This window comes from Monopterus albus, unplaced genomic scaffold, assembly GCF_001952655.1.
Source record: "Monopterus albus unplaced genomic scaffold, M_albus_1.0 scaffold32.1, whole genome shotgun sequence".
In the NCBI taxonomy this organism is placed as follows: domain Eukaryota; kingdom Metazoa; phylum Chordata; class Actinopteri; order Synbranchiformes; family Synbranchidae; genus Monopterus; species Monopterus albus.
This window is the reverse complement of record NW_018127912.1, coordinates 2303860-2327106: the sequence shown is the minus strand read 5'-3', so window position 1 is coordinate 2327106 and position 23247 is coordinate 2303860. Positions and strand designations below refer to the sequence as shown.

The 23247-nt window shown below is 41.8% G+C and overlaps 2 protein-coding genes across 4 annotated transcripts in view; one reads left to right on the top strand and one right to left on the bottom strand.

Annotated features, from left to right (window-relative positions):
- wfs1a (Wolfram syndrome 1a (wolframin)) overlaps nt 1–7088 on the bottom strand; it is an 8291-nt gene extending 1203 nt beyond the window's left edge. Inside the window, exons 1-12 of one of the 2 annotated variants that reach the window (XM_020597143.1) lie at nt 7012–7088; nt 4754–5347; nt 4244–4323; nt 2701–2845; nt 2434–2607; nt 2097–2174; nt 1870–2006; nt 1636–1752; nt 1251–1496; nt 788–1066; nt 474–637; nt 1–261 (exon numbers count right to left, since the gene is read on the bottom strand). The exon at nt 1–261 is cut by the window's left edge and continues 1203 nt beyond it. In XM_020597143.1, the coding sequence (XP_020452799.1) occupies nt 1–261; nt 474–637; nt 788–1066; nt 1251–1496; nt 1636–1752; nt 1870–2006; nt 2097–2174; nt 2434–2607; nt 2701–2845; nt 4244–4323; nt 4754–5347; nt 7012–7021 (2285 nt within the window). In that variant the 5' untranslated portion in view covers nt 7022–7088. Of the gene's footprint in view, nt 262–473; nt 638–787; nt 1067–1250; nt 1497–1635; nt 1753–1869; nt 2007–2096; nt 2175–2433; nt 2608–2700; nt 2846–4243; nt 4324–4753; nt 5348–5779; nt 5886–7011 lie in introns of those variants that run through there. The other variant, XM_020597144.1, reaches the window with a different exon arrangement.
- A 476-nt stretch (nt 7089–7564) lies between these two features.
- On the top strand, nt 7565–19304 carry crmp1 (collapsin response mediator protein 1). Of its 2 annotated transcripts, none has more exons than XM_020597145.1 (14): nt 7565–8161; nt 9792–9880; nt 10135–10319; nt 10418–10582; nt 11164–11225; nt 11348–11428; nt 13198–13266; nt 13345–13465; nt 13595–13751; nt 15205–15346; nt 15440–15610; nt 16378–16557; nt 17724–17886; nt 18032–19304. In XM_020597145.1, the coding sequence occupies exons 1-14, from the start codon at nt 7811–7813 to the stop codon at nt 18121–18123; spliced, it is 2028 nt and encodes a 675-aa protein (XP_020452801.1). In that variant the 5' UTR covers nt 7565–7810; the 3' UTR covers nt 18124–19304. The 2 variants fall into 2 exon arrangements, with proteins under 2 accessions (XP_020452801.1, XP_020452802.1); XM_020597146.1 differs by lacking the exon at nt 7565–8161 and adding an exon at nt 8407–8840.
- Nucleotides 19305–23247: the final 3943 nt, after the last annotated feature.

The following is a 23247-nucleotide window of genomic DNA, read 5'->3' as shown; positions in this document are numbered from 1 at the left end:
CACACTACCAGGGTCACGATCATCTTCGTTAGTTCCAGCTCAAGGAACCACTTGAAGAGCTGGATGAATAACATGATAGCCAGGCCAAATGCCAGAACAGGCAGCGCAAACAGGAAGAGGAAGTAGGCCACACAGGTGCGGATTAGACCCACCACGGAGGAACTCTTTAGGAGCACCACAGAGAACTCACACCACATGAAACACACCAGGTATGGAACCAGGAAGCAGTAGGTCCCCCGGAAACCACGCATCCTAGCCATGCTGAACATGAAAATATACAAAAAGAAGAAAAAAACAATTAACAACAATTTAATAAGATTTAAAAACATTTAAAGTGACAAGACAAACTGATACATACATGCAATGACCAATTCACAAATATGCTGAGGTCAATTTTAAAGCCTGTAGACACAATCCATTGTATGAGCTGACATTCTTTAAGCACACCATGAGGTCTGAATGCTTATTCTCACCTGAAAAACAGGTAGAAGAGATAAACATAGAGCAGGCATGGGATGCTAAGCTTCAGCACCACTGACTCCCCTAGCGGCAGTGTGGTGAAGGTGTGGCCCAGGAAACGAAGTGCTGCCATTTTCTCTGGTAGGAACTGGGTAAGGCAACACAAAGATGACGCTACCTGGATAGAAAATAAGTTGTGGAAGTTAGAAAATCTATCAACAAACTTCCTTCATGCCATTTTATCACTTTTGTTATAGTGGAAATAATGTTAAATACACTGATTTGTTAATAATCGCATATGCTATGCCAGTGTTGTGTGTTCCCTGACCTCTATGACCATTGCTCGGCGTGCATACATTGCAGCTGTGGGACTGAGGCTCATGTAGCTGACAGCGGTGAAGAAGATGGCCACAGTGGAGAGTTCAGAACAGGGGATCCAGCTCTTGTTAGCTACAGGGAAGGAGAAAATGACGAAGAAAACAGAGAGGATAAAATAAAGATACGGCTCCAGGTTGTTCCAGCCAAAGTTTGTCTCTGCCTGCTCCACGTCCAGCCCTGGCTCAAAACGTGCCAGCAAAGATGTCAGGGCTTTGAAGTTCTCCCACGTCTGGACAAAAGGGGGAAAGAAAAAAGAAAACTTTTCTTTAGTAAAAAGAAAAATAACATTTTAAATCAAATGCATACACATTAACCTCTTGACAGGACAGAGAAATATGTAGCAACATAGCTTTTGCACTGAAAACCAATGGAGCTCAACATAAATTTGATTTTAAACTTTGAGAAACACTCACTTTACCGCTCTGAAAAATACGAAGTGTGCAAATGATCATTGAGATGAAGGAGAGGTAGAACACAAGCAGAGGGATGACAAAAGCAAACAAGTCAACTGTCAGGTTGCTGATGATGAAGAAGAAAATGAGCGCATTGACGTGGTGTGTGGGGATGATCGTGCTCAGCCACTGGACACCAGCCCGTGAAGCCCAGTCGACCAGGTGCTCCTTCATCTCTACAATGGCATGCAGTGGGTACTCCAGCACCTGAAGTGAAGAGAAACAGGTATAAGGAAAGACTGGAACAATTAATGTGTATAAACCAGGATGACCGAATTAAGAACACAGTGCTTTAACAAGTGTAAAAATATCCATATATATATATATATATATATACAGTATATACCATTAGGCGTGATTTCATGTCCATGGCTTTTTTTATGGCCCCACTCTGGTTAGTGTCAAAACCCCAGGAGGTTTTGAGGGACTTCTTGCATCCTGATGGGACCAACTCAGTCTTGTGCTTCAAAACACAATCACACACACACACACACACACACACACACACTAGTCTGAATAGCTGTAATTAAAAATAAAATGACATGGCTTCTCATGACAACAGGCTGATTTGGTCTTTTACCTCTTCAGTCTCATGAGTTGTAAGGCTTTCAGTCTTGGCTATGAGCTGGCTGCCATTTTGGGGTGCAGAGGGGACAATGCCCTGTGCGTACTTTTTCATCATCTCGACAAAGTCATCCAGGTCTACTGAGTGTTTACCTGAAAGGACACAACAGAGACGATTGCACATGGACACTACATTCTCTCTCTCTGTCACTCTTTCTTACTGTACTTACACTTTGTACTTACACTCATTCCTGACCATGTTCTCCAATACTTTCTGAGTCTGGCCTGAGGTTGAACTAGGAATTCTGCCAGCAGTGCCACCTGTTGGTAAGGAATGACCATGGCACCAGTGAGATACTAACACCTTTAACTATGGCCTCAATAATAAATATGTGATTGAATTTATATATTTATGACAATTTTGCCAAAAAATGAAACATTTGGGGCTTCATAAACAAAGATGTTAAGGTCGAAGTGTTGCTTTGAATTGCATACAATCGTACAGGTGTACCTAATAAAGTGAGTGTAGATTATACTTTGTTTCTATCCACATTTCTGTGAATGTGTTTGTGCATCCTACCCGACACTGCATTAACCTGGCTGACATTTTCCAGCATCTCAGCCACAGCCACCTTCTTCTTCCTCTCTGGGTTGAGCTTCCAGTACATCATCATGGCTGCCTTGCGTACTGCCAGCTCAAACTTACTCTCTGTTGACAACTTGCGTACATCAACCTCATTTTCTGGAGTGATTCCTAAAGGAGGGTGAAGGACAGTTAAGAAACTACAAACACCAATATAAATAATACAAACATGCACAAGCATGTATTGAAATTGATTGCGCTGACCTTTTCTTTGGATCCAACAGCGCTGCAGTAATCTCGCTGCACATTTTCTACCCTGTTTAGCTGCTTTAATCAGCCAATCAATAGCCAGGCGATTATTTATCTCGGTGTCCTTCTCTTCAGCAAGAATCAAGTAGTGCTGACCCAACTGAGACACAGGAGAAAAGTAGAAAAGAGATCATTTTAAACAGCAAATAGTAAATTCCTGTAAGTCCTATTGCATATTACTACTATGTATTGTTCAAATATACTAAACTATTAGCCATGGTATGGTATATCATCAAGAACATACTGCATTGTTAAACAGTGTTTATACAGCAGCTTCATAAGACTGTGACTGGCTTAAAAACTAAGAGGGCGGATTAGTAGGTTAAGAAGACAATGATGAGGCATAAGACACTGCTTGTGATAACTGAAAGTGTTAAAAAACTTTAAAATTGTTATTATTCTATCAACAGCAACGTATTTCCAGCAGCAATGGCCTGATTTTTTTTGGACAATGTGCAGAATGCACTTGTTTTCTTACTACTTCTTTGGTAGGAAGTAGTTTCAGTAAAAACAGTTCATGGTGATATTCATGGAACCCACAGACGACAGATGACTAACTCCCTGGAGCTATCAGTGTCTCTGTTATAGCTAACTGCAGTCGTTTCCAAGGAGTAGCAAAGACCCCAGTGACATATCAAGTGGCGAATTTCTAATCTTACACTAACTGTCATTTCATAACTTCCTTCTCACAGTTATTATCAAAAGCATCTGTTTATATGAAGATGAGATGTCTTCATCTGAGGGCTCCCTGCATTAGGATATTTCTGTCTGATTCATGTTTGTGAGTTGGCGCTGCGGATAGCTACATAGGTTCTGTACCAGTGACAAATTCCTTGTGTGCGTAACATAGTCAGCCAATAAAAGTGAATATCATTATTTACGTTTTGGTGACTTGTTTTTTGTCCCCATAAGAATATTGAGTCCCTACAAAGTGACTCATGTCTCCATACATACATACTGAAACACTAGTGACTCATGTCTCCATACATACATACATACCGAAACACGGTAGTGTAGGTGTATGGTATGTCCAAATACATGGCCGATAGCATGAGAAAGTTAAAGACATATCTAACCAGTTTACTCTTTCATAGCTGATGGGCATTTTGCACTTGTGTTTGTACAGAATTAGTACATGCTGCAATGCCCCGTAATCGTGTTCTTAATTAGCTGTATGTGACAGTATCTCGTGTATCAAATTCAAAGGTATCAGCTTCCAAGTGACCAAAAATAGACACATACTCACATTCAGAATGAGTAAACCAGCAGGAGTGAAAACAAAGCCAAGTGCCAGTCCGTGTGCATGTTTGTGCAACAGATGAGTGTGAGAAGGTACGGTGGTGTGTTTATTATTATTTGTTTTATTATCTTATTATTGTGTATATTAGTGTGTGATTGCCACATTGACTACATGGCTTTTTAAATTTAGTTGTACTGGATACAACGACGATAAAGATATATTCTGTTCTATATTCTATTCTATGTGCTTTTCATTTACCCGGGTTTGAGCTCTGGCATCACCAGCTTTGGCCTTCTCCTCCATCTCCTCCACAGACAACTCTTCCTCTGGTTCTTCATCTGGAGGAGAAGAAAGGAGATGCCTTAACTGTACCCATATTAGTCTCAGTCAATGAAAAACTACTCTCTGGCTCAGTGGGTTGCACAGTACTCTCACTCTTCTCTATAGAAGTGGTGGAAAACATTCAGATGAGTATTATTCTTAAATTTAAATATTCAGCCTGTGTCAGTGTCAGAAGTTTTCTATGTAGCAACCAAGCTTTACCATGTTCATAATCAAAGACTACAGCCATGCTAGCTGTACTTGTGTTATTTTAATGTTAAATGCTAACTCAGCATTCTAACTTGCTGACAAAGCAATGCTAGCAAGCTGCTTACTGTATAATGTTTACAATGTTCATCACCTTAGTTTAGCTTGTTAATTTCCTCACATTTGTTAATTACTGTGCCACTAAATGCAAATTACAGTTAAAAACAGTGTCATTCTTACCATCTTCTTCATCACTGGCATCCTCTTGCTCCGCTTTCCTAAGTCTCTCTTGTATTATCACCTGCTTGGCCACGGAGGCAAAGGTACGTTTCAAGGGGGCAGTGGAAGAAGTCCCAGGAGCCAAGGTGGAAGTGGATGAAGCTGAAGCGGAATCTACTGGAGTGTGAAAGCCTAGGCTGGGTGATGCAGTGGAGGCAGGTGTGAGCTTGGAAAAGGATGAAGTTTTGGAGATTGGAGGAGCAGAGCACTTAGGAGAAGTGGCAACTGGTGTGTTGCATGGAGAAGGAGAGGAGGGACTAGTGGAAACCATTTTAGATACAGGTTTAGAAGACACCCCAGAAGGAGGAGTGGGAGAGTCTACTGGTTTAGAGATGGTGTGAGTTGATGGGGAGGAATCTGAGAATGTTTTCAGTGTAGTGGAATCTGCAGAAAATGGAGGTTCAGGCTGAGAAGAGGGCACAGCAGAGGGGTTACTGGAGACAGGTGAGGGAGGAATCTGTATGGAGGAGGGAAGAGAGGGCTCATCCTGGACAGGCCATGACCCCTGGATGTTGACAGCAGTGGGTGTTGATGGGAAATCCTTCTCCATCTTTCCTGGGAGATGAAAAGGTGACAGTAAATAATTATGACAGTTATATACTGCAGTAAAATAATTTAAATAATGAGCCACAAGTGAAGCAATACCCACCCTTTGATACAGAGGAAACTGTGTTTTGACAGGGAAACAAACTTTAGTAAAACTCTGTTCTACTCAGTGTGAGTCATTGCCAGAGAAGACACGGGAAAAGTAACTGGATATCCTTTGCAATCATATGCAGTTAAACTAAATAAAGTGTGAAAGGAAAGCAGGAACGTCCTGATAACCCATAATTTAAACCAGTTTTTTAATTTAAAAAAGTTTTGAGAATCCTGTAATTATTTAGCGCCATGCACACGATACGAGTCTAGGGGAACTCTGAACTTCTTGCCCTATAGGCTACATTCTTAACAGTAAATCATTCAGTAAAATAAAGTAAGAAATCTTACTTGGTAACGATACGAGCAGGTTTTTTCGGGATATAAAGTAAATTGCTCTTTTTTTTAAACGGCGTGTCTGCAGTCCGGGTCCATTCCGCTCCACAGGGCACCGCAAAATCAGATACGCACACTGGTCACGTAAATGGTTACTGGACACTCATGTCTGTGGTCTATAAATGACATTACAACTTCGCACGCCCCGCCCCCGAAAGTAGACTGCCCTCTAATAGAGTGTCATAATTGTCCATCAAATGACCATGCTGATCGGATTGGTTATTAAAGGTGGCTATTTTTGCTTCTTAAACCTGAGGACCAAAGGATTGCAATAATTTCTCTCGCCTCTTCAAACGTTTACTCAGTTCTGTCCCTCGTGCCTCTTTTTGTAGTCAAACTTAATGTGAATATCACCTCAGGTAAAAAACAAAATCTAAGAAATATCTGGTAAATGATAGGCTGCATGTGCACTGATTTTAACCGAATGGTCACACCATTTAAGTAGATTATGGGGTTCCAGGTCGATAGGCCGCCTGTCTCTCTCCCATATGGCCTCGGCCGGCAACAAGACAAACCTCCGAGAAAAGCCTTCTGATAAGTAAAATGGCCTAATGGTGTAAAAAACCATATGTTTAATTAATACACATACATATTGCACCACTCAATACAGGATATTTCCTGAAGGCCTGCTGCTCTAAATCGAGTCACTACCAGTATGTGACTAATGATTATCAGTTTTCTCACACTTACAACGAATCCATATGCCAGTATGAAGCGTAATTCGTGCAGCAGTATATGTAGCCAGGATTTTTGGAACATAGGAATACTAGTTCTATGAGAACAGGGCCAACAGAGAAACTGGTCACATGCATGGGTCGGATATAGCCTAGCCTTTATCAGCAACTTCATGGCATATAAATTACTAACTGTGGGATAAAATGACGAGTCATTAAGAATTAAGTATTCAATATAAAATGTTGGTGACTATCATTTTTAAATGGCGAGCAACACGAGTTCGTGATACATGATGCATCAATTCAGGCACTGAACCATCATGAGTCCTGGCATATAGTTATGTACTACATATGATTTTTACCCTTATTATAAGGTGTTTTATAATAATCATATCATACAGTGTGCTATAGGCATGCAGTAGGTCTGATTCCAGTGTGTAGTGGGCCAATATACTGGTTCACCTAGCCTATTCTAAATAGGGCCAAAACTGTATTTACACGTGCGCTACTGACCCGTGTACATTGTAAGGTAATGGAGGAGTGCGTTTTGGTGTCGCTGTCTTTTGTGCTTGGTGCATTGTTCGTCTGGGAGCTGTCCACCTGCACAAGCACTGAACAGACAGCTCCAGCTTCTCTCTATCTCTGTCTTTCGCCCTCTCCCAGCATTCCAATGGGCAAAAGAAGGACAGTCTGTTGCTGTTTAGAATAGGATTTCAACTCCCAGTGTCGCTGCAGATCAGCAAAAATCTCATGAGTAAACAGGTCACTGGTTTGATAAGATCACCCGCTTCAGTCTGCAGTCTTATCCGAGCTTCAGGTTGCATTCATTCAAGGCCAGTGTCTTGCTATAAACCAGGCCCTTGTACGACATTACAGTAGACGTTTTACCATTCTGTCCCTCAAGATGTGGTTTAAAAGATGATATGCGGTCTAATCCGCTGATGGTGTGACATGCTCACACACAGCCCCCACATCAAAAAGAAAGAGAGGGTGTTAAAGAGAAAAAGACAAAGAGGGAGGCAAAAGCCCAGACTTGCTCTCGTTTTAGTTTTATTTTGGGGGTGTATGTGTGGTCAGTAACTACACTGCTGCAGAGCTAAGACTAATTCACACTGGCACATCACACAACTAGAGCCCTGGATCATTTCAGTTTGTGCGTGTGTGTTAAGAGGCGGGTTTGCCCGGAGAGAGCTGCTTTTCATAGCTCTTGCCTGAGAAGCGGGACTGTGACCCGGCTGGACGTAGAACAAGCGAGGCTGCTGTCTCCAGCGTTTCAGACGCGGGGGAGTCTTCATCTCTCGTTGTAGCTACAATGTCTGACTGCAGAAGACAGTGGAATCGGGAGGATGAGCTACCCGTCTACCTGGCGGGACCGATCACCACCGGTCCGAACCAGAGGAAATCCTACGGGATGTTCAGCTCTGTGGAGGGGGCGTTTGGCAGCAAGACCATTGACTTAGATAATTACGCGATGGGGAAGAAAGGTAGCCGCACACCGAGAAGCGAGAGCCGAGAGAGGCTCTTGGACCCTGGTGATCCCATCGGCAAAACACCCAGGGAAACCCAGGAAGGCTCAATGACCCACTCGCCCGTGGAGAGAGAGGACGCACGCACAGATGGCCAGGACAGATTTTCATCGGGGAACGAAATCCCGAATGAAAAGGTAGGACAGATTTTTGCTAACTTGTTTTGGTTTTTTGGTTGGAAGTCTGATGGCTGTGTCGTTTATGATCAGCTTCCCAGCAAGTGGTAGGCTGTTCCAGCTGGTGGACAACTTTTGAATCGCTTAGGAAGAATTATCGGCGGAAGGTATAGGACTAGCCTGTAAATATTTGTGTGATTTATTTTAAGGAAGCCTCGTTTTGGAAGACCAACTAAAACAAATGTTTCAGTAGTTTGATATATGTCTACGTCGACCAAATAAAATCTTCCAAAAATATGCAAATGCTGGCACGTCACAACGGAAGAGCAGCGTCTGGCCTGTGGTGCTGAACTGAACAGCGTCCTCTCGCTGGATTATCTTCTATGTTCTCAGTGAGGGCGCTCGTGTCTGTCTTTCTCGGTGCCGTGAACGCCGCCGGGCAGACGTTCCGCACGCACGCACGCACGCACGAACACGAACGTTACCCGTCTTTCACTGTGCGCGTTTTACGCATTGTGACGCAGCCGTACTGGGGCGGATTTATTCAGCACACATCGGGGGAGACAAGGGGGCCAAGAGCGGATAGCAGGGTGCTGGAGTCACCGCAACCCGCTGCTGTGTTGACCGCCCGGGCCAGAGCGACAGACTGAGCATGTCTGGGACCAGTTACCAGGGGAAGAGCAGCATCCTCCATCAGACGGTAAGAGACCCCACCTGATCAGAGGCGTTGGCCGGAGAAGCTGTTCGTTTGTATGCGAATCCCTGCTGCCAATACCAGCAGTGAGGGGATTTAATTCTTAGTGAGGTGGCTAAATAAGGAGGTCCCTGTCTTTCTCCAGTGTGACACAACATATTGAAGAGAGGTGTCAGTGCTCTATGGCTGTGTATCAAATCGAGCGCCTTTTCTCGCTCGGCGTTGAATGGTGAATCATGCCGTCTGTCAAAGAGATTAAGTTGGCAGACGTGACAGTTGAATAGGGATTGCACAGGAAACAATGGCTTTCATAAAAGAATGCATAGGTGTAAGACTGGACTTGCGCAGTGATTTGTGAAAATAGCTTTTCCCAACTAGCCCTTTAAGCCTGCAGTCTGCAGAAAACCCTCTCCCTCGCTACAGAGTATTGTTGGATGTAAAATGAGCATACATGGTATCTACTGTAAGCATTCAGTGTCATGGTGGAGACAGAAAACAACAGCCATACTGTATTCAGGCCTCTTCTTTTGTAAGCATCCTTACTGGCTATAGGTCGGTCACCTCCCGTCATCTCGAACCATCGATGATCAGGGGATGATCACTAGTTTCCATGGAGACATAACATCTTCCTAATGCTGTTGCCAGGCGCCCTCCGTCCTGCTGGAGGGTGTGGACACATGGTGTCTGACAAAAACCCTTGTTTCAACACTGCATTCTAAATATTCACCATTTCATTTTGTTGTTAAATATAAATGCTAATTAGTCAGTTATTAATATTGGCTGTTATGAGACCACACCCATGAACAGAAATTGCCTGGCTATGCATTTGTTTCCACCGTAATTGTGCACTGTCATAATATGGCCATAGGGTCAGGGATTACGTAACTGATTGTGCAGTATATCAAAATGTCAGGACTCATTTCAACCGCTGTACTCCTCCCTACTTCTCTCCTGCAGAGTGAGAAGCTGTTGATCAAAGGAGGGCGAGTGGTCAATGATGACCACTCTTTCTATGCAGATGTCTACATTGAGGATGGGCTCATCAAGTGCGTATATATGGAGCTAATTATGACAAAGAACTGCACAGGCATTAAAATCTACTGCAAGTGTTTTTCAGTTGATAACAATTTCACCACCTTATTCCCTTTGTGTTCTTTTCCACTGCCTTATCCTCCACAACCCTTTTTATATCTTCCTGCACTACAACTTTCACCTTCATCTCCTCATTCCTACATCTTGCCTCCCTTTCACCTTCATCTCCTCATTCCTACATTTTGTTCATGTATTTGACCCTTGGCAGGCAGGTGGGTGAGAATCTGGTCGTCCCCGGAGATGTCAGGGTGATCCAGAGTAATGGCCGCCTGGTGATACCAGGAGGGATAGATGTCAACACTTGCTTCATGAAGCCCTACTTGGGTACACAGCCCGTTGATGATTTCCTCCAGGGCACCAAGGCTGCCCTTGCTGGTGGCACTACCATGATCAGTGAGTGTGGTTATACAGTACAGTATATGCATGCAGTCTACAGTACATTCTGTTACCACACAATGTTGGGGGCACTCTTTCTATCTGTAATCTCTCAGTTGACCATGTGATCCCCCAGCCTGGGCACAGCCTGCTAGCGGCATTTGAGCACTGGCAGGAGGCTGCAGATAAGAAGGCGTGCTGTGACTACTCCCTGCATGTCGACATCCCCCAGTGGAATGAGACTGTTAAAGATGAGCTGGAGCTGCTGGTGCAAGAGAAAGGTACATTGGGTTTTAGTTCTGTATTTTAGCACTGTAAGCATTGCTGTAATTCTTGTATCAGCTCCATGTTCATCCCCATTTTGTCGTAATATCACAAGAACAATAGGGACAGACTTAGAAACAGTTTGGCCCAGTGCTGAATCCTCTTATAGTGACAAGGCAGCAGAAAGCCATTGCTTGTATTACAGCAGTGTCATGGTGACAGTGTATAAATTCTGCTTGTAATCTGTCTTAAGTTAAACAAAAAATCACTTTTCTTTTGGGACAGTTGCTAGGGAATGCAGCAACAGCACCAAGGCAGCTGCTTGTGTGACCAGTTTACCTTAGAAATACAATAGATTTGCAAATTTTGGCTCAGATGCTAGACATAAGCACGTTCTGCATGCTTTGCACACCAGGCATGGATTTAGATCAATTTTTATATTTTGCAGCTTGAAGTTGTGCCTTAATTTCATCTTTTAAAAAAAATTGTATTTCATGATAAATTGTTTTTAGCTACAGACACATGATTTGTCTCGATTCTGAGTTTCCCTTTATTACCTTTTTGTCATAAACTGATTCTTTTTTTCTAATACTGTCAGGTATCAACTCCTTCCAAGTGTACATGGCTTATAAGGATGTGTACCAGATGACAGATTCTCAGGTTTGTTTCACAATCTAATTGCACAGTTACCAATATTGCAGTACATTCCTCATGTAAATCTGTGACTTTCCGTTCTTTCCTTTCACTTTTTTTTTATTTGTCTGGACTCATTCCCCTGTTAGCTGTATGAGGCTTTCTCCTTCCTGAAGCAATTGGGTGCTGTGGTGTTAGTTCATGCTGAAAATGGAGATTTGATTGCTCAGGTAAGTCCTACAGTCTATACACTTTGTCCAGAGCTGCACTTTCACAGATGCAATAGGAGATGATCTGTCAGACATGTTCTCACCTGCTAGAAATATTCCATTGGGTTTATGCAAGGGGCTGTGCCTGGGTAGAGCACACAGGAGGTGGGACAAGACACAGTCACATAGCCAGTTTGTAATTTGGTCAGGAAAAAAATAGCCTATTGCCCTGCCTTGCCATAGAGGTCTGACACAAGTGCTTCAATCTTTTTGTTGGCATCTTCATTGTGAACCATTTTTCTACACCGTTGGATGTTCGCATTCTTTTGGTTTTGCAGGTACATGATAGAATGTCATCAACACAGACTTTGTACTAGAGAGCTGGTAGGGTAATGGCCGCTTTGGGTCCAGGTCGACTAACTCAAACATTTGCGGTGTCAGGTAATGTCTAGAGAATTTCAGTGCATGTCTGAAAGGGGCATATGTCTGTCTTTAAGTAGCAACTAGTGACCCATTCCACCACAGCCAGTAAGTGTGTTTACTCAGCCTCCAGACACAGCAGCTGACTTGTGAAATAGCTAACACCATCTTTTGCCTTACCTAGTCCTCTGCAGCCACCACTGTAGTTGAAAGATTTGTGTTATACAACTCCCCAGCTCTCAGAGAAAGGATGATGAATGACATAGTTGTTAGCTTAACAGTCTTAAGACCAGTCAGTCTTTTCAATAGAGGGGATACTGGACTCAGACACCAGGTAGATTTAAGTCTCTTACTGTACAAGATAGAAACAGGAGTACTGAGAAGAGATGTAGCTGGTGACCTTCTGTAGGGGAGACAGCAGCTGGAGGAGTGGGGTAGCTGGGAAGACCTGGTAAACAATAGTAGATAGCAACATTCCAGATATAGGTTCCTGGGCTCTGGTCTGGCAGGTTGGTGGCCGACCAATGACCACAGGTAGACAAAAAGTCAGAAGGATAACCAGCTGACCACTCAAGCACCTAGGGCAGAGGAAAAGCAGCAAGAGGAACAGGAGCAAAAGGCTCTTGGCACAGGCAAAAGGTCAGGCTGGAACCGTGACACGAGGCAGGGTATCAGAGCGGGAGGCAGGTGAAATCACTGAGACTGGAGAGGTGTAGCCTGGCTCGGGCAGCTGGAGTGAGCTGAGAGCTGGAGGAGGCAGAGCAGGTAAGCAGAGAGGGAAGCCTAGGCAGAACAACGTAACACACGCAGATCTGGGACGCATGAGACATCAAGTCGAGCAAGGCAAATGCTAAAATGTAGCAGGAGAAGTTTGGCCAAACATATGAACCACAAGAACAGCAGGTAGGATGTAGTGTTGTGGCTAAATACTGTGAGGCTTGATTGTAGAGTGCCAGTCAGTGTGCCAATCAACCACTCAGCTGAGGACAATGAAGCTTGCCATACCCAGTAGGCCCAAAAACAACCAGAGAGAGAGATGGAAAGAGATAGAGATCTGCATGTGCCCTGACAAACAGTAATCAAAACAGGGAGATGGGTGATAAAAAAAATCAGTAGAAATACCAATGCCTTTGGGGACAAATAATGAAACCAAGAAAAGGAAGAGGTGGGAGCCAGCAGGATCTCTCGCCATGCATTTTCATCTTAGGATTATAATGCACACTTTATTTTCTTTGATACCTTGACAAACCATGAGATTTTTGTTTTACAGCCGTGAGGGTAAACGATTACTTTAAAGGTATGGCTTGTAATGTTGACAGTTATTGTAGTACATCTGAAGATAATTAGGAAACTGTTTCATTTATTTTTAGGAACAGAGAAAAATCCTTAGAATGGGAATCACTGGACCTGAGGGCCACCCTCTGAGTCATCCTGAAGAGGTGAGTTTCATCCTCCTTGTCCATCTATCCATCCATCATTACATAGGCTTTAACACCCCTTACTTCCTTTCCGTGCAGCTGGAGGCTGAGGCTGTGTTTCGCGCCATCACTCTTAGCAACCAGGTGAACTGTCCTGTGTACATCACCAAGGTGATGAGCAAGAGTGCAGCTGACACCATCACCCAGGCCCGGAGGAAAGGTCAGCCTCTCTTTTGTTGTCTTACTTTTGTACACCAGGTTTTAATCAGTTCATGCATCTGGCTTTTCTTGTGTTTACTGACATGTTTTATTCAAATTGCAAACTTTATTATCCTATCTTCCTGTCCAGGTTCTGTCGTTTTTGGGGAGCCAATTACAGCTAGTTTGGCCACTGACGGTTCTCACTACTGGAGCAAAAACTGGGCCAAAGCAGCTGCTTACGTGACCTCTCCACCTCTGAGTACTGATCCCACAACTCCTGACCACCTCCACACACTGCTGGCCTGGTATGGCTTCAAAATGTTCAGCAGTTCATCTCGTCTCATTTTAGTGCAATGCCCCAGTGTTTTAGAAAAAGGGGCAATGATATTCTGGGAAGCCTGTCAAAAGACTGTATGTACAGTATACTGCAGTTCAAAAATTCCAGGACATGTTAAATCATGTCTAATTAATGCAGATGAGGACACAGTGCTTAATTTAGTTATAACCTTTGCACAAAGAGAAATGCAAATCAGCTGGATGACACCAAAGGAGATAACTGCATGGATCTAATGCCCACTGTTGGCCCTTCGATGTTAGTTTGGTATTCATGTCACAAACAAGTTTTAAGGTAATACACAATGTCAGTCCAGCTTCAGGGAAAAAGAAAAAGAAAAAGAGATGGAGAGAAGGTGAAAAGGTATGAGGAGAGGAGGGGTAGAAAGAAAGAGACTTATTAATGTATAATGGGCTATATAATAATTTTGAACCAACTTTTATTATATATGAAGTAAAATATATGATAATAATAGGCTAAGTTGGAATTAGTGAGTATCCCAGAGAGGGATAAAGTGCCCTAAACCAAACCCAGTTCAATTCTCACCTTACAGACATATGCACACACAGACACACACACAATGCTCAGAACATCTTGCTGTACACTCTTGATTGTCCCCGATTCCATAAATAGCAATGGAACTAGAATCCTTCATCATCTGTTGCCTTGGATACCAAGCACCTCCCTCCTCCTCCCCTTCCTCTCTGCTCCTCCACCCTTCATCTGCAGCTCCAGCTTCTCAAGGCGGGTCTGGGCTGTCACGCCAGTGGTGCCATACTGCTATTGCTGAGCTTTTGCTGAAGTGGCAGGGTGTATTTTAGGTTCTTTGTAAGTGACACAAACAAAAAAGCAACACTTTTTTCACATTTCAGTGCAGCCAGTTATTTCCATAATAAGCACTCTCTTGTCATTGGGACGATGATCTCAAAGCTCACTATCATGAAGTAATTATTGTAATTAGCAAATGAATAAATGGCCCTAGAAAAGAAATTATGATAACGATAGCTCTTCATCACTCAAATTGAGCCTCTTGTATACTAGGAGGTGGTGTAAGTATATGTGTTGATGACTTTTTGATAATTCAGCATACCTGCTATAGGGATTGGTCTTACAGCTGCTGCACCATTCTGACTCGTTCACTAAGCTGCAAGATTTGTACTTTAACACACATGCTCGGTGCAGACATCTTGTGGATAATAGTGGAAATGTCTGTCTACTGTATATAGTTAATGTGATTGCTTGAATGTGAAAATTGTCTCTCTTTCGTTTAGCATCCAAATGTCCTTTAACTTACCTTGTGATCAGAAAGACTAAGTCGCCTGTATTTAGTCGTTCAGGACATTTCAAAACTTTTCGTTTGACAGCTTTTCATTGCAGTGCTAGGGTTTGCTGATATTTTTGTTTCATTTTGTTGTGTGATACAGTGGGGACCTCCAGGTGGTGGGTAGCGCTCACTGTGCATACAGCACTTCCCAGAAGGCAATTGGTAAAGATGACTTCACCCTTATCCCAGAGGGAACCAATGGGGTGGAGGAGAGAATGGGATTTGTCTGGGACAAGACTGTGGTGAGCAATGGGGAATGTGTGGGGATGCGTCTGTGTAGCTGTGTGTGACTTTTGTATAACAATTAACCACATGAGTGTTTTTTTGTCTCTTAGGCCATGGGGAAGATGGATGAGAACCAGTTTGTGGCAGTCACATCTACCAATGCTGCTAAAATTTTCAATCTGTACCCACGTAAAGGCCGGATAGCGGTAGGCTCTGATGCAGACATCGTCATCTGGGACCCTGACAGCGTCAAAACCATCACTGCCAAACTCCAGCAGTCGGTGAGAGCAAAATAACACAGGGCAGAGGGGAAAGGAAAGGAAAAGGAAGCAGACACATTAGGGGGGGTAGTGGGGTCTTTCTATTGACTTTCTTCAGTACACACTAGAACCAGTGAAAAGTGTACACTCTGAGGACTGTGGATTATCAGGACACTGTTGTTTTTAATCCTTTGAGCCCCATGAATGACACTCCATTCACCTCCTTTGTATTGAGCTGGCCGACAAAACCTCAAAGTCAAAATAACGGCCAAATGAAACCAAAATTATCTGCATGGTAAGATACTTGCTCGTAATTAAGGAAATATATATCTGTTTTTTTTAAAAATGACTAAACTGACTACATTTGATGACAAAATGACATATTTACGTAAACTCAGAAGACTGACCTCAGAGGGAAAAAGTTGCCTTGAGCAATGCCACACAACATAGTGAAGATATTTGACAGTGGTTAATGTTTTCAGTCTGTTAGTCTAGACTGGTGCATGCTTTAGGTCATAATCCATTTTCACCCCTCACCCTTTCTGTGCTACCATCTCTCTACCCCCCCGTATTCACACTGTCGCTCCCTCATTTGCCCTGAGCCTCTCACATATTCATCCCCCATCTTCTCAACTGCTGCACTTTACTACATGTATTAAACCCTCTGACTGAGCCAATGCAGTGTAGTAGGGAAGATTTAAAAAAAAAAAAAAACAACTTTTATCTGTATTTATAATTCACTTTATCTGACTTTTCATGTCTTGAATATTTTATATATCTCTACACAGGCTTCAGAATACAACATCTTTGAGGGCCTGGAGTGCCGTGGCGGTCCGGTCCTGGTGTTGAGTCAAGGTCGTGTGGTTTATGAGGAAGGCAAGCTGCAGGCTCAGCAGGGCACTGGTCGATTTATTCCTCGCAAGCCTTTCCCAGACTACGCTTTCCAGCGTGTTAAGTTTAGAAACCAGGTGCAGAACATGGATGATTTTAAAGACATTTCCAAAGCAGTGATAAAAATGTACTTTTTAGAAATATTAGTTCGGTTTGGTTAACCGCAGGTAAAATTAACATTACACGCTCAGGTATCTTGCACCTCCAAACTGCTCGCAGGCAGCTGGAAGATGAAAGACCCTGAACCCACCAGGCCTATACATTATATCCCCTCGGTTGGGCTAGCCCCATACTACACAGAAACGTCAACCGAGACGTCTCTGTTACCAGCTTTGCAGCTGGTCATAGCAGTAGTCAAAACATGAAGCAAATCAACGTGTGAATGTGTGTGTCTGTTGGTTAAGTGGTGTGTAGCTAAAAACATTCTCACAGACTTCTAGTAACATGTCGTGACTTAAACATAAGAACATATTATGGCTAAGGCTACAGTTATACACGTCATAATAATAATATTAAACACCCTGTCTGCTGACAGTCATCATCTCTTCTTTCTGGTGGCCTTGACCAGATGTACCCTGCAGCAACTCATAAGCATGACTAAGCATTTAACAGTCTAACTAGACATCCTATCTCCACTAAACATTTCTAATACATAAAATATCTATCCAATATCTATCTGACTAAAAATATCTAACACCGACAACAGATGAATATTTTCACAGTATGAAATACACAATATTAAACTATGTTAGGGATTAAATTATAATATCCTGGATTTATTTCTGTTGTTGTCCCTGGTGATTTTGCAATCTACTAACCTCTTTTAAGGTGGAGGCAAGAATTCAATGTGTAACGAAAAATAAAAACGGAATCATATGAACAGCTGATGCATTTTTTTCAGGAAGCAGACAAGGTAACGGGTATCAGAAGTAAATGTATAAATAGAAAATTGCATCATAAAAGCCAGTCAGTGTTTAAATTATTTATTGTTCCTTGTTATGGCAGGCAAGCAAGATTGTAGCTTCACATCTGTTCAGAACCTGTAAGATACTGTAATTATAATTCAGCCCTATTTATAGTTCTAACCTGTAAAATATGCTGGTTTTATTGTGGTATCCACCCATGCTGGTGATTTTAGAAAATATATTTTACAGTGATATTTATGGTGGGTTACAGGCCATCTTGTTCCTGAAGAATGACTAATTGGTTTGCCTTGTGTTTTGTCTTTGTGCTTTCTGCCCAGGTGAAAGGTAAGCAGGGTGTTACTCGTGGGATGTATGATGGCCCTGTTTACGATGTTGCTCCTACCCCCAAATATATTACTCCTGCTCCGTCAGCCAAAACCTCACCCACCTTTCAACCACCACCAATCCGCAATCTTCACCTGTCCAACTTCAGCCTATCGGGTAACAGAACCAATATATTTATTTTTATTTGTATAAGTTTTAAAATCCAGTGATTCAGTGAAGATTTTTATGTGTTAGATGGGACATATACATCCAGATTTGAAGTAAATAAATGTAATATTTGTCTTATGTCTTGATTTGTCAGGGGCACAGACTGATGACAACGTTCCATATCGGCCTGGCCACCGTATTGTAGCACCCCCTGGTGGTGGCACCCACATTACCAGCCTTGGTTGAACACTGGACTGTGCAAAGTGTGGTTGTTGTGGAGTTTCACCTCTCAAGTGTGTGTGTGTGTGTGTGTGTGTGTGTGTGTGTGTGTGTGTGTGTGTGTGTGTGTGTGTGTGTGTGTGAGTGTGAGCACACAGGCATGAATGAATACCTTTATATTTTTTTGGTTAAATGGTGACATGTTTTTTTTTTTTTTTTAGACCATTATGATTTTATCAGTTTGCCTTAGCCACTAAGATGAAGCACATTTATACTTCCAATAAAAAAAAAGTGTGATTTACAATCAATCAAGTCATTCAAAAATGTGCAAAACTCAGACTTGTGAGTTGGTCCCCCTCTAAGGACCTAATGTGACCCCATGTCATAATGTTGCTGTCCCCTTTCCAGTGAGCATGACTTCTTCCTTAATCTTCTTTGTGTCCCACATCATCCTGTGTGGGCCTGCTCAGACATGGTGCTCCTCTCCACCCATCTGGTGGACATCTGTAGAAATAACAGATTTCTACCACATCTGGTATTCAACATACTGGCAATATTAGCTTTAGTGTGGCTCAAGTGGATCAATTAAACATATTGCATGGACACATCTTTAGATGTTGCACTACTTGTGGTTTATTATGACAATGCAGGAACACTTAAAACTGTACTCCAGGCACATTTGTATTCAACAGCACAAACATATTAAATTATTGTATGCTTTGAACACATAATGACACTCACTGTGGATAGAGCCAGCTGTTTCCAAGTTCAAAACACATTCATTCATTTTTAACATTACTGTGAAATTCAATAAAAGCAATGCAACTCCCACTCCACCATTAGATACTATATGCAAATGTGTCAGTACTCTCCTGTAAAATGTGAAAGTAGATGAGCAGTTGAAACAAAAAGAAAAACAGCTGTTGTCTGTTGCTAAATTAATTTTTAGATTGTTGTGCCAACATAATAGTTTTACTGCAAAGGCATTGTGATATTTGCTAGTTTTCTGCCAATTGCTCTGCAAGAAATGGATCTCGCTGCTGCAGAAGGGCTTCAGCTCCCACCGCCGCTCTTTCAAACTTCCCCAAGGATCTTTTGAAACTGTTTAGATTTTATTTTTAGTGTTTCAATGCAGCTCTGCTTTTGTCGTTGTTGTCTGGTATCTCCAATGGAACTCAAAATCAATAAACTGATCAATAAAGAGTTGACTGATTGTCAAAAATGATGGTCAAATAGACATTTAATACTAATTTTATATGACTCCTTGTTGTGTGTGGAGCCAACTGTATTGTAATAATTCAGGTGCTTTCTCATGTCACATCTTTGTGTCTGTGTGCCAGTTTTCTCTGGGTACAATCAGTTATGTCAGGTGAAATTACAGATGCTTCAGTTCGGACACTATGTGTTCAATACATGACCCATGACACACACATATCATGATTGAAAAGACAGAAAGGAAAAAGAATTGTACCAAACAGTATTAACAAGAGTAAGTTTGTTAAACACTTGAGCAGCACGGTGGTGCAGCGGTTAGGACTGTCATCTCACAGCAATATGCTACTTTTCTTGTATCATGTTTTCTTGTAGTGCCATTGTGTCCACAGGTATTGACAATGATTGCATGAAGGTTTATGCCTGATCAGTCACCAGGCATCAATAACAAAAGAAAAGGTGGTTAAAAGCAGCCAAACTTTTGTGATGATAATGAGAATAAAAGACCTACAGGGAATCTGTGCTGTCTCTACATCAGACTGGGCTGATTTACACTGCAGCAAAAAAAAGAAGCCTAAAGTCAAAATAAATACAAGCAAATTCTTCACTTTGAACAGAAGGAACACATAAATTACTAAAAATTGAAATATGTTGCCTCAGAACCAAATATTACGGTGAATAAAACTTTAATAGATCAAGAATGTAGGCTGTAATGACATTTTAGAAACATTTTTGGTAATGGATTTATTTCTTTGTCTGTTTAGCCTTGTTTCTGAAAGCAATTAAAAGCTGTTCTGACAAAATGAAATAAAAAAAAATCTATTAAATTCTTTTGTATTTGTTGTTGGGCAAATGAATGAAAGGAACAAGGACAGGAGAAGCACTAACTGTCACTTCCTTCCTCCATTTGAAATATTAAAATTGATATACAGTGTATTTAATCATTTGTGACTCAAAAGTCATCTGAGGAACCAGGTTGAAATGTGCTGTCATTACAAATCATATTAGCGTTATGTTACTGTGATATCCTTTAATATGTGCTTCCTTTTCAGCTGTAGGACACTAAACTGTGTAAGCAACAAGATCATTAATAAGATGACAGTTTGTCAGTATATTGTGAAATTTCACATTTGAATATACAGTTCACTGTAATGAGCAGGTCAGCAATACAGTACTGAACAGCTGACAAATTAATAATATATTTCATTTGTAAAAGGTCAGTTTTTGCTTCCACACATTATGAAATATAATTTTTTCCTTGCTTCCTTTATAAGTGTGATTGGCCAAGATACAACAGATTCTCTGGCCTGAGCCTCAATGCAAACAGAATTAAGTGGTGGCCAGAGGATGGCAACATCAGTCAGTCTTTCTGTTCAGCAAAGGGGCAAAGGCAGATGGACAGAAGTCTGAAGAGGAGGTGGGGGATCATAACTGGAAAAACACTGGCAGGCAGAGGAGGAAAAGGCTAGAACGTTATAGCTGGTAAAACACATTTACTCTGGTAGGGTATGAGGAGAAATGGGTTGATATGAATACTTATAGCTCAAGAGGGAATGATATCCAGGACACAAAAGAGTAAGCCTTGAAAATTTGTTTTACTGACCTCCTGTAGTCTAACTGAAGTGTACCTTATGTGCCCATCTCATCACTTTGTGTGTGTGTGGTTACAGATGCAACAAATCACACTTATGACCACTCCTGTCACTGATGCTGGTTGTGGTCAGAGGTGAAACAGCCCAGAAACCTTCAGGAATTGGCAGGTATGTTTCTGCTCCAGGGAGTATAATCAATAATTTGACCTCCTGATGGTTTGATGTAGGAAAATTTATTTTTGTCATGCCTGGAACAGTTTGTCAGTTTATACAATCACAAAAATATAGATCACAAAGTAATGCAGTTAAGTTTCAAATAGTTATTATTTAGAATATACAGACTGTATATATGAAAAGAACACTTTCTGGTTTTTACTGGAGCTGAACTGATTCCAGACAACATCACCTTCTCAGAGACCAACAGAGACCTGCATGCTGCCGCTGCCATCTGCTCTGGGAGCAAACCAAGGAGATGCAATACTGAGCTTGTGAGACTGAAACTATCCAAGTTTTCCATTTCCTGCAGTAAGATATAAAATCACAAAAAATGGAAAACAGTGGCTATGTGTGTGTGTGTTTGTATGGTGCTGCAGTCTCACCAGGGGTCTTAACAACATGGACACTTCCCCTCCCCTGACAGGGTACGTGCCACTGTTTGGGAATAACAGGATCGAGTGCATCCAGGCAAAATACTGAGCCAGTTGTGCTGTTCTTCTACCAGTGATTGTCCCTCAGGTCCCTGCTGTACACATCTGAGCTGCATATATTTATTGTGTTGCAAACTAAAATATGCCATAGTTCTCTTCTGTATGCAGACACCTTGTATGTGAGATCCAATCAAAACCCAACATTAAGGTAATATTTATTAATATTTCCTAATGTCACAGTACATAGTCAGTGCATTTGATGGCTATTCTAAAGGCATTTAAATGTGGGACATTATCCATCACTGTCATCGGTACTGTACATATCTGATTTATTTTAGGAAATAAACTATGTAACACATGCTAATTTGACATAGGTTACAGTTATCCTACAGATAAAACTGAAAGTGCCTACCAATACCATAATGTTATCTTCTAAATGTGACACTGTTTCCTACACTGTAGTTGTTTATGTTTCCTATATCATTCAGTATTAAGATTTGCTGTTTAGCTAAATTTTCCTACATAATTACACATCACACACCTTTTTACTGTAGCTAACAAATTTATGCAGCACAAGCCATGAGCAAAATTACTATTGGCATGAAGCAGGGAAATTATATCAGCCAGGAAACTTGTAACACATATTAGTCAGATGATTTGTGATGGTCAGATTGCAGCGGCCCCTTTTGTCCAGCTGGTGTCCATGTTGAGCTTTGTTATAAGGTCCAACCTGTTCCTGAAACAGGCTAAGACAAATGTAGATTCATTTGAAGTTGACAAAATCTATTGGCACTTTTACCCCAGTCTAAGGTGAACACATATGATTGAGAGACTCCCATTATGTATTCTTAAGGATTAACCATTTAAGTGTGTACAAGCTGTACTGAAGCTGAATGTTTCTTTGATGTTGGAGAGTTGAAGCCCCCAGATGTTAATGAGTTGGACACCAAAAAACATTTCATCCTGACACGATAAGCACAAATGAGTAAGACAAGGAAATTTCAACATATTGCACAATTATGTTTTTCACTTTGAAGCCATGAGCTCTGTGCATATAAAGGCAATTCAAAGGTAATTCATCTCAGCTTTCTTTCACTGAGAGGAGGAGAATCTCCTTAAGCCCTGAGAGTAATTGACAACTCCTGAGAAGATCTGGAAATTCCTTGAATTTAAAGGTAAGGTTGACAATTCCTTCCAAACCATTTTTTGCTACATTTCTTGACTTTCACTTTTCACTTTTCCTGATGCCAAATAATACATTAAATCCACTGACAACATAAAGAAAAAAATCCATCACCTATGGCAACAGCAGGCCTGAAAAAGCCTGACAAATAATTCTACTGGTCCCAAGCAAAACCATTGAATGATGTCCCTTCTTGCGTGCATCCTGCTCTTGCACTCAATGCACGAGTCAATAGTCTCCCACAAGGCATTGAAGTTGCAGGCAGATGTGTTACTGCTCAGTTTTGATAGCTAAAGCTAGAGAGCTATGGCAGAGAAGGTACCCACAGCAGCTTTCGTTTGCAAATGGAAACCACTATTACAGGCCAGGGTTTCTCCTTTAAGACATATAGCCTTAGGTAATGATGTCTTTGGTGCCAGAAGTTGCAACCTGTGTGAGCAGTATGAGAGCAAGAAGAAAGTTACAACTAACAAGAAGTTGGATGCTTCAAGATGTAAAACTAGAACTAACACTGGTG

Coding starts and splice junctions, on each gene's coding strand:
- crmp1 (XM_020597145.1), top strand. CDS start 7,811: ATGTCTGACTGCAGAAGACAGTGGAATCGGGAGGATGAGCTACCCGTC. Junction 9,881..10,134: donor ATTGAGGATGGGCTCATCAA/GTGCGTATATAT, acceptor GACCCTTGGCAG/GCAGGTGGGTGAGAATCTGG. Junction 15,347..15,439: donor TTGTCTGGGACAAGACTGTG/GTGAGCAATGGG, acceptor TTTGTCTCTTAG/GCCATGGGGAAGATGGATGA.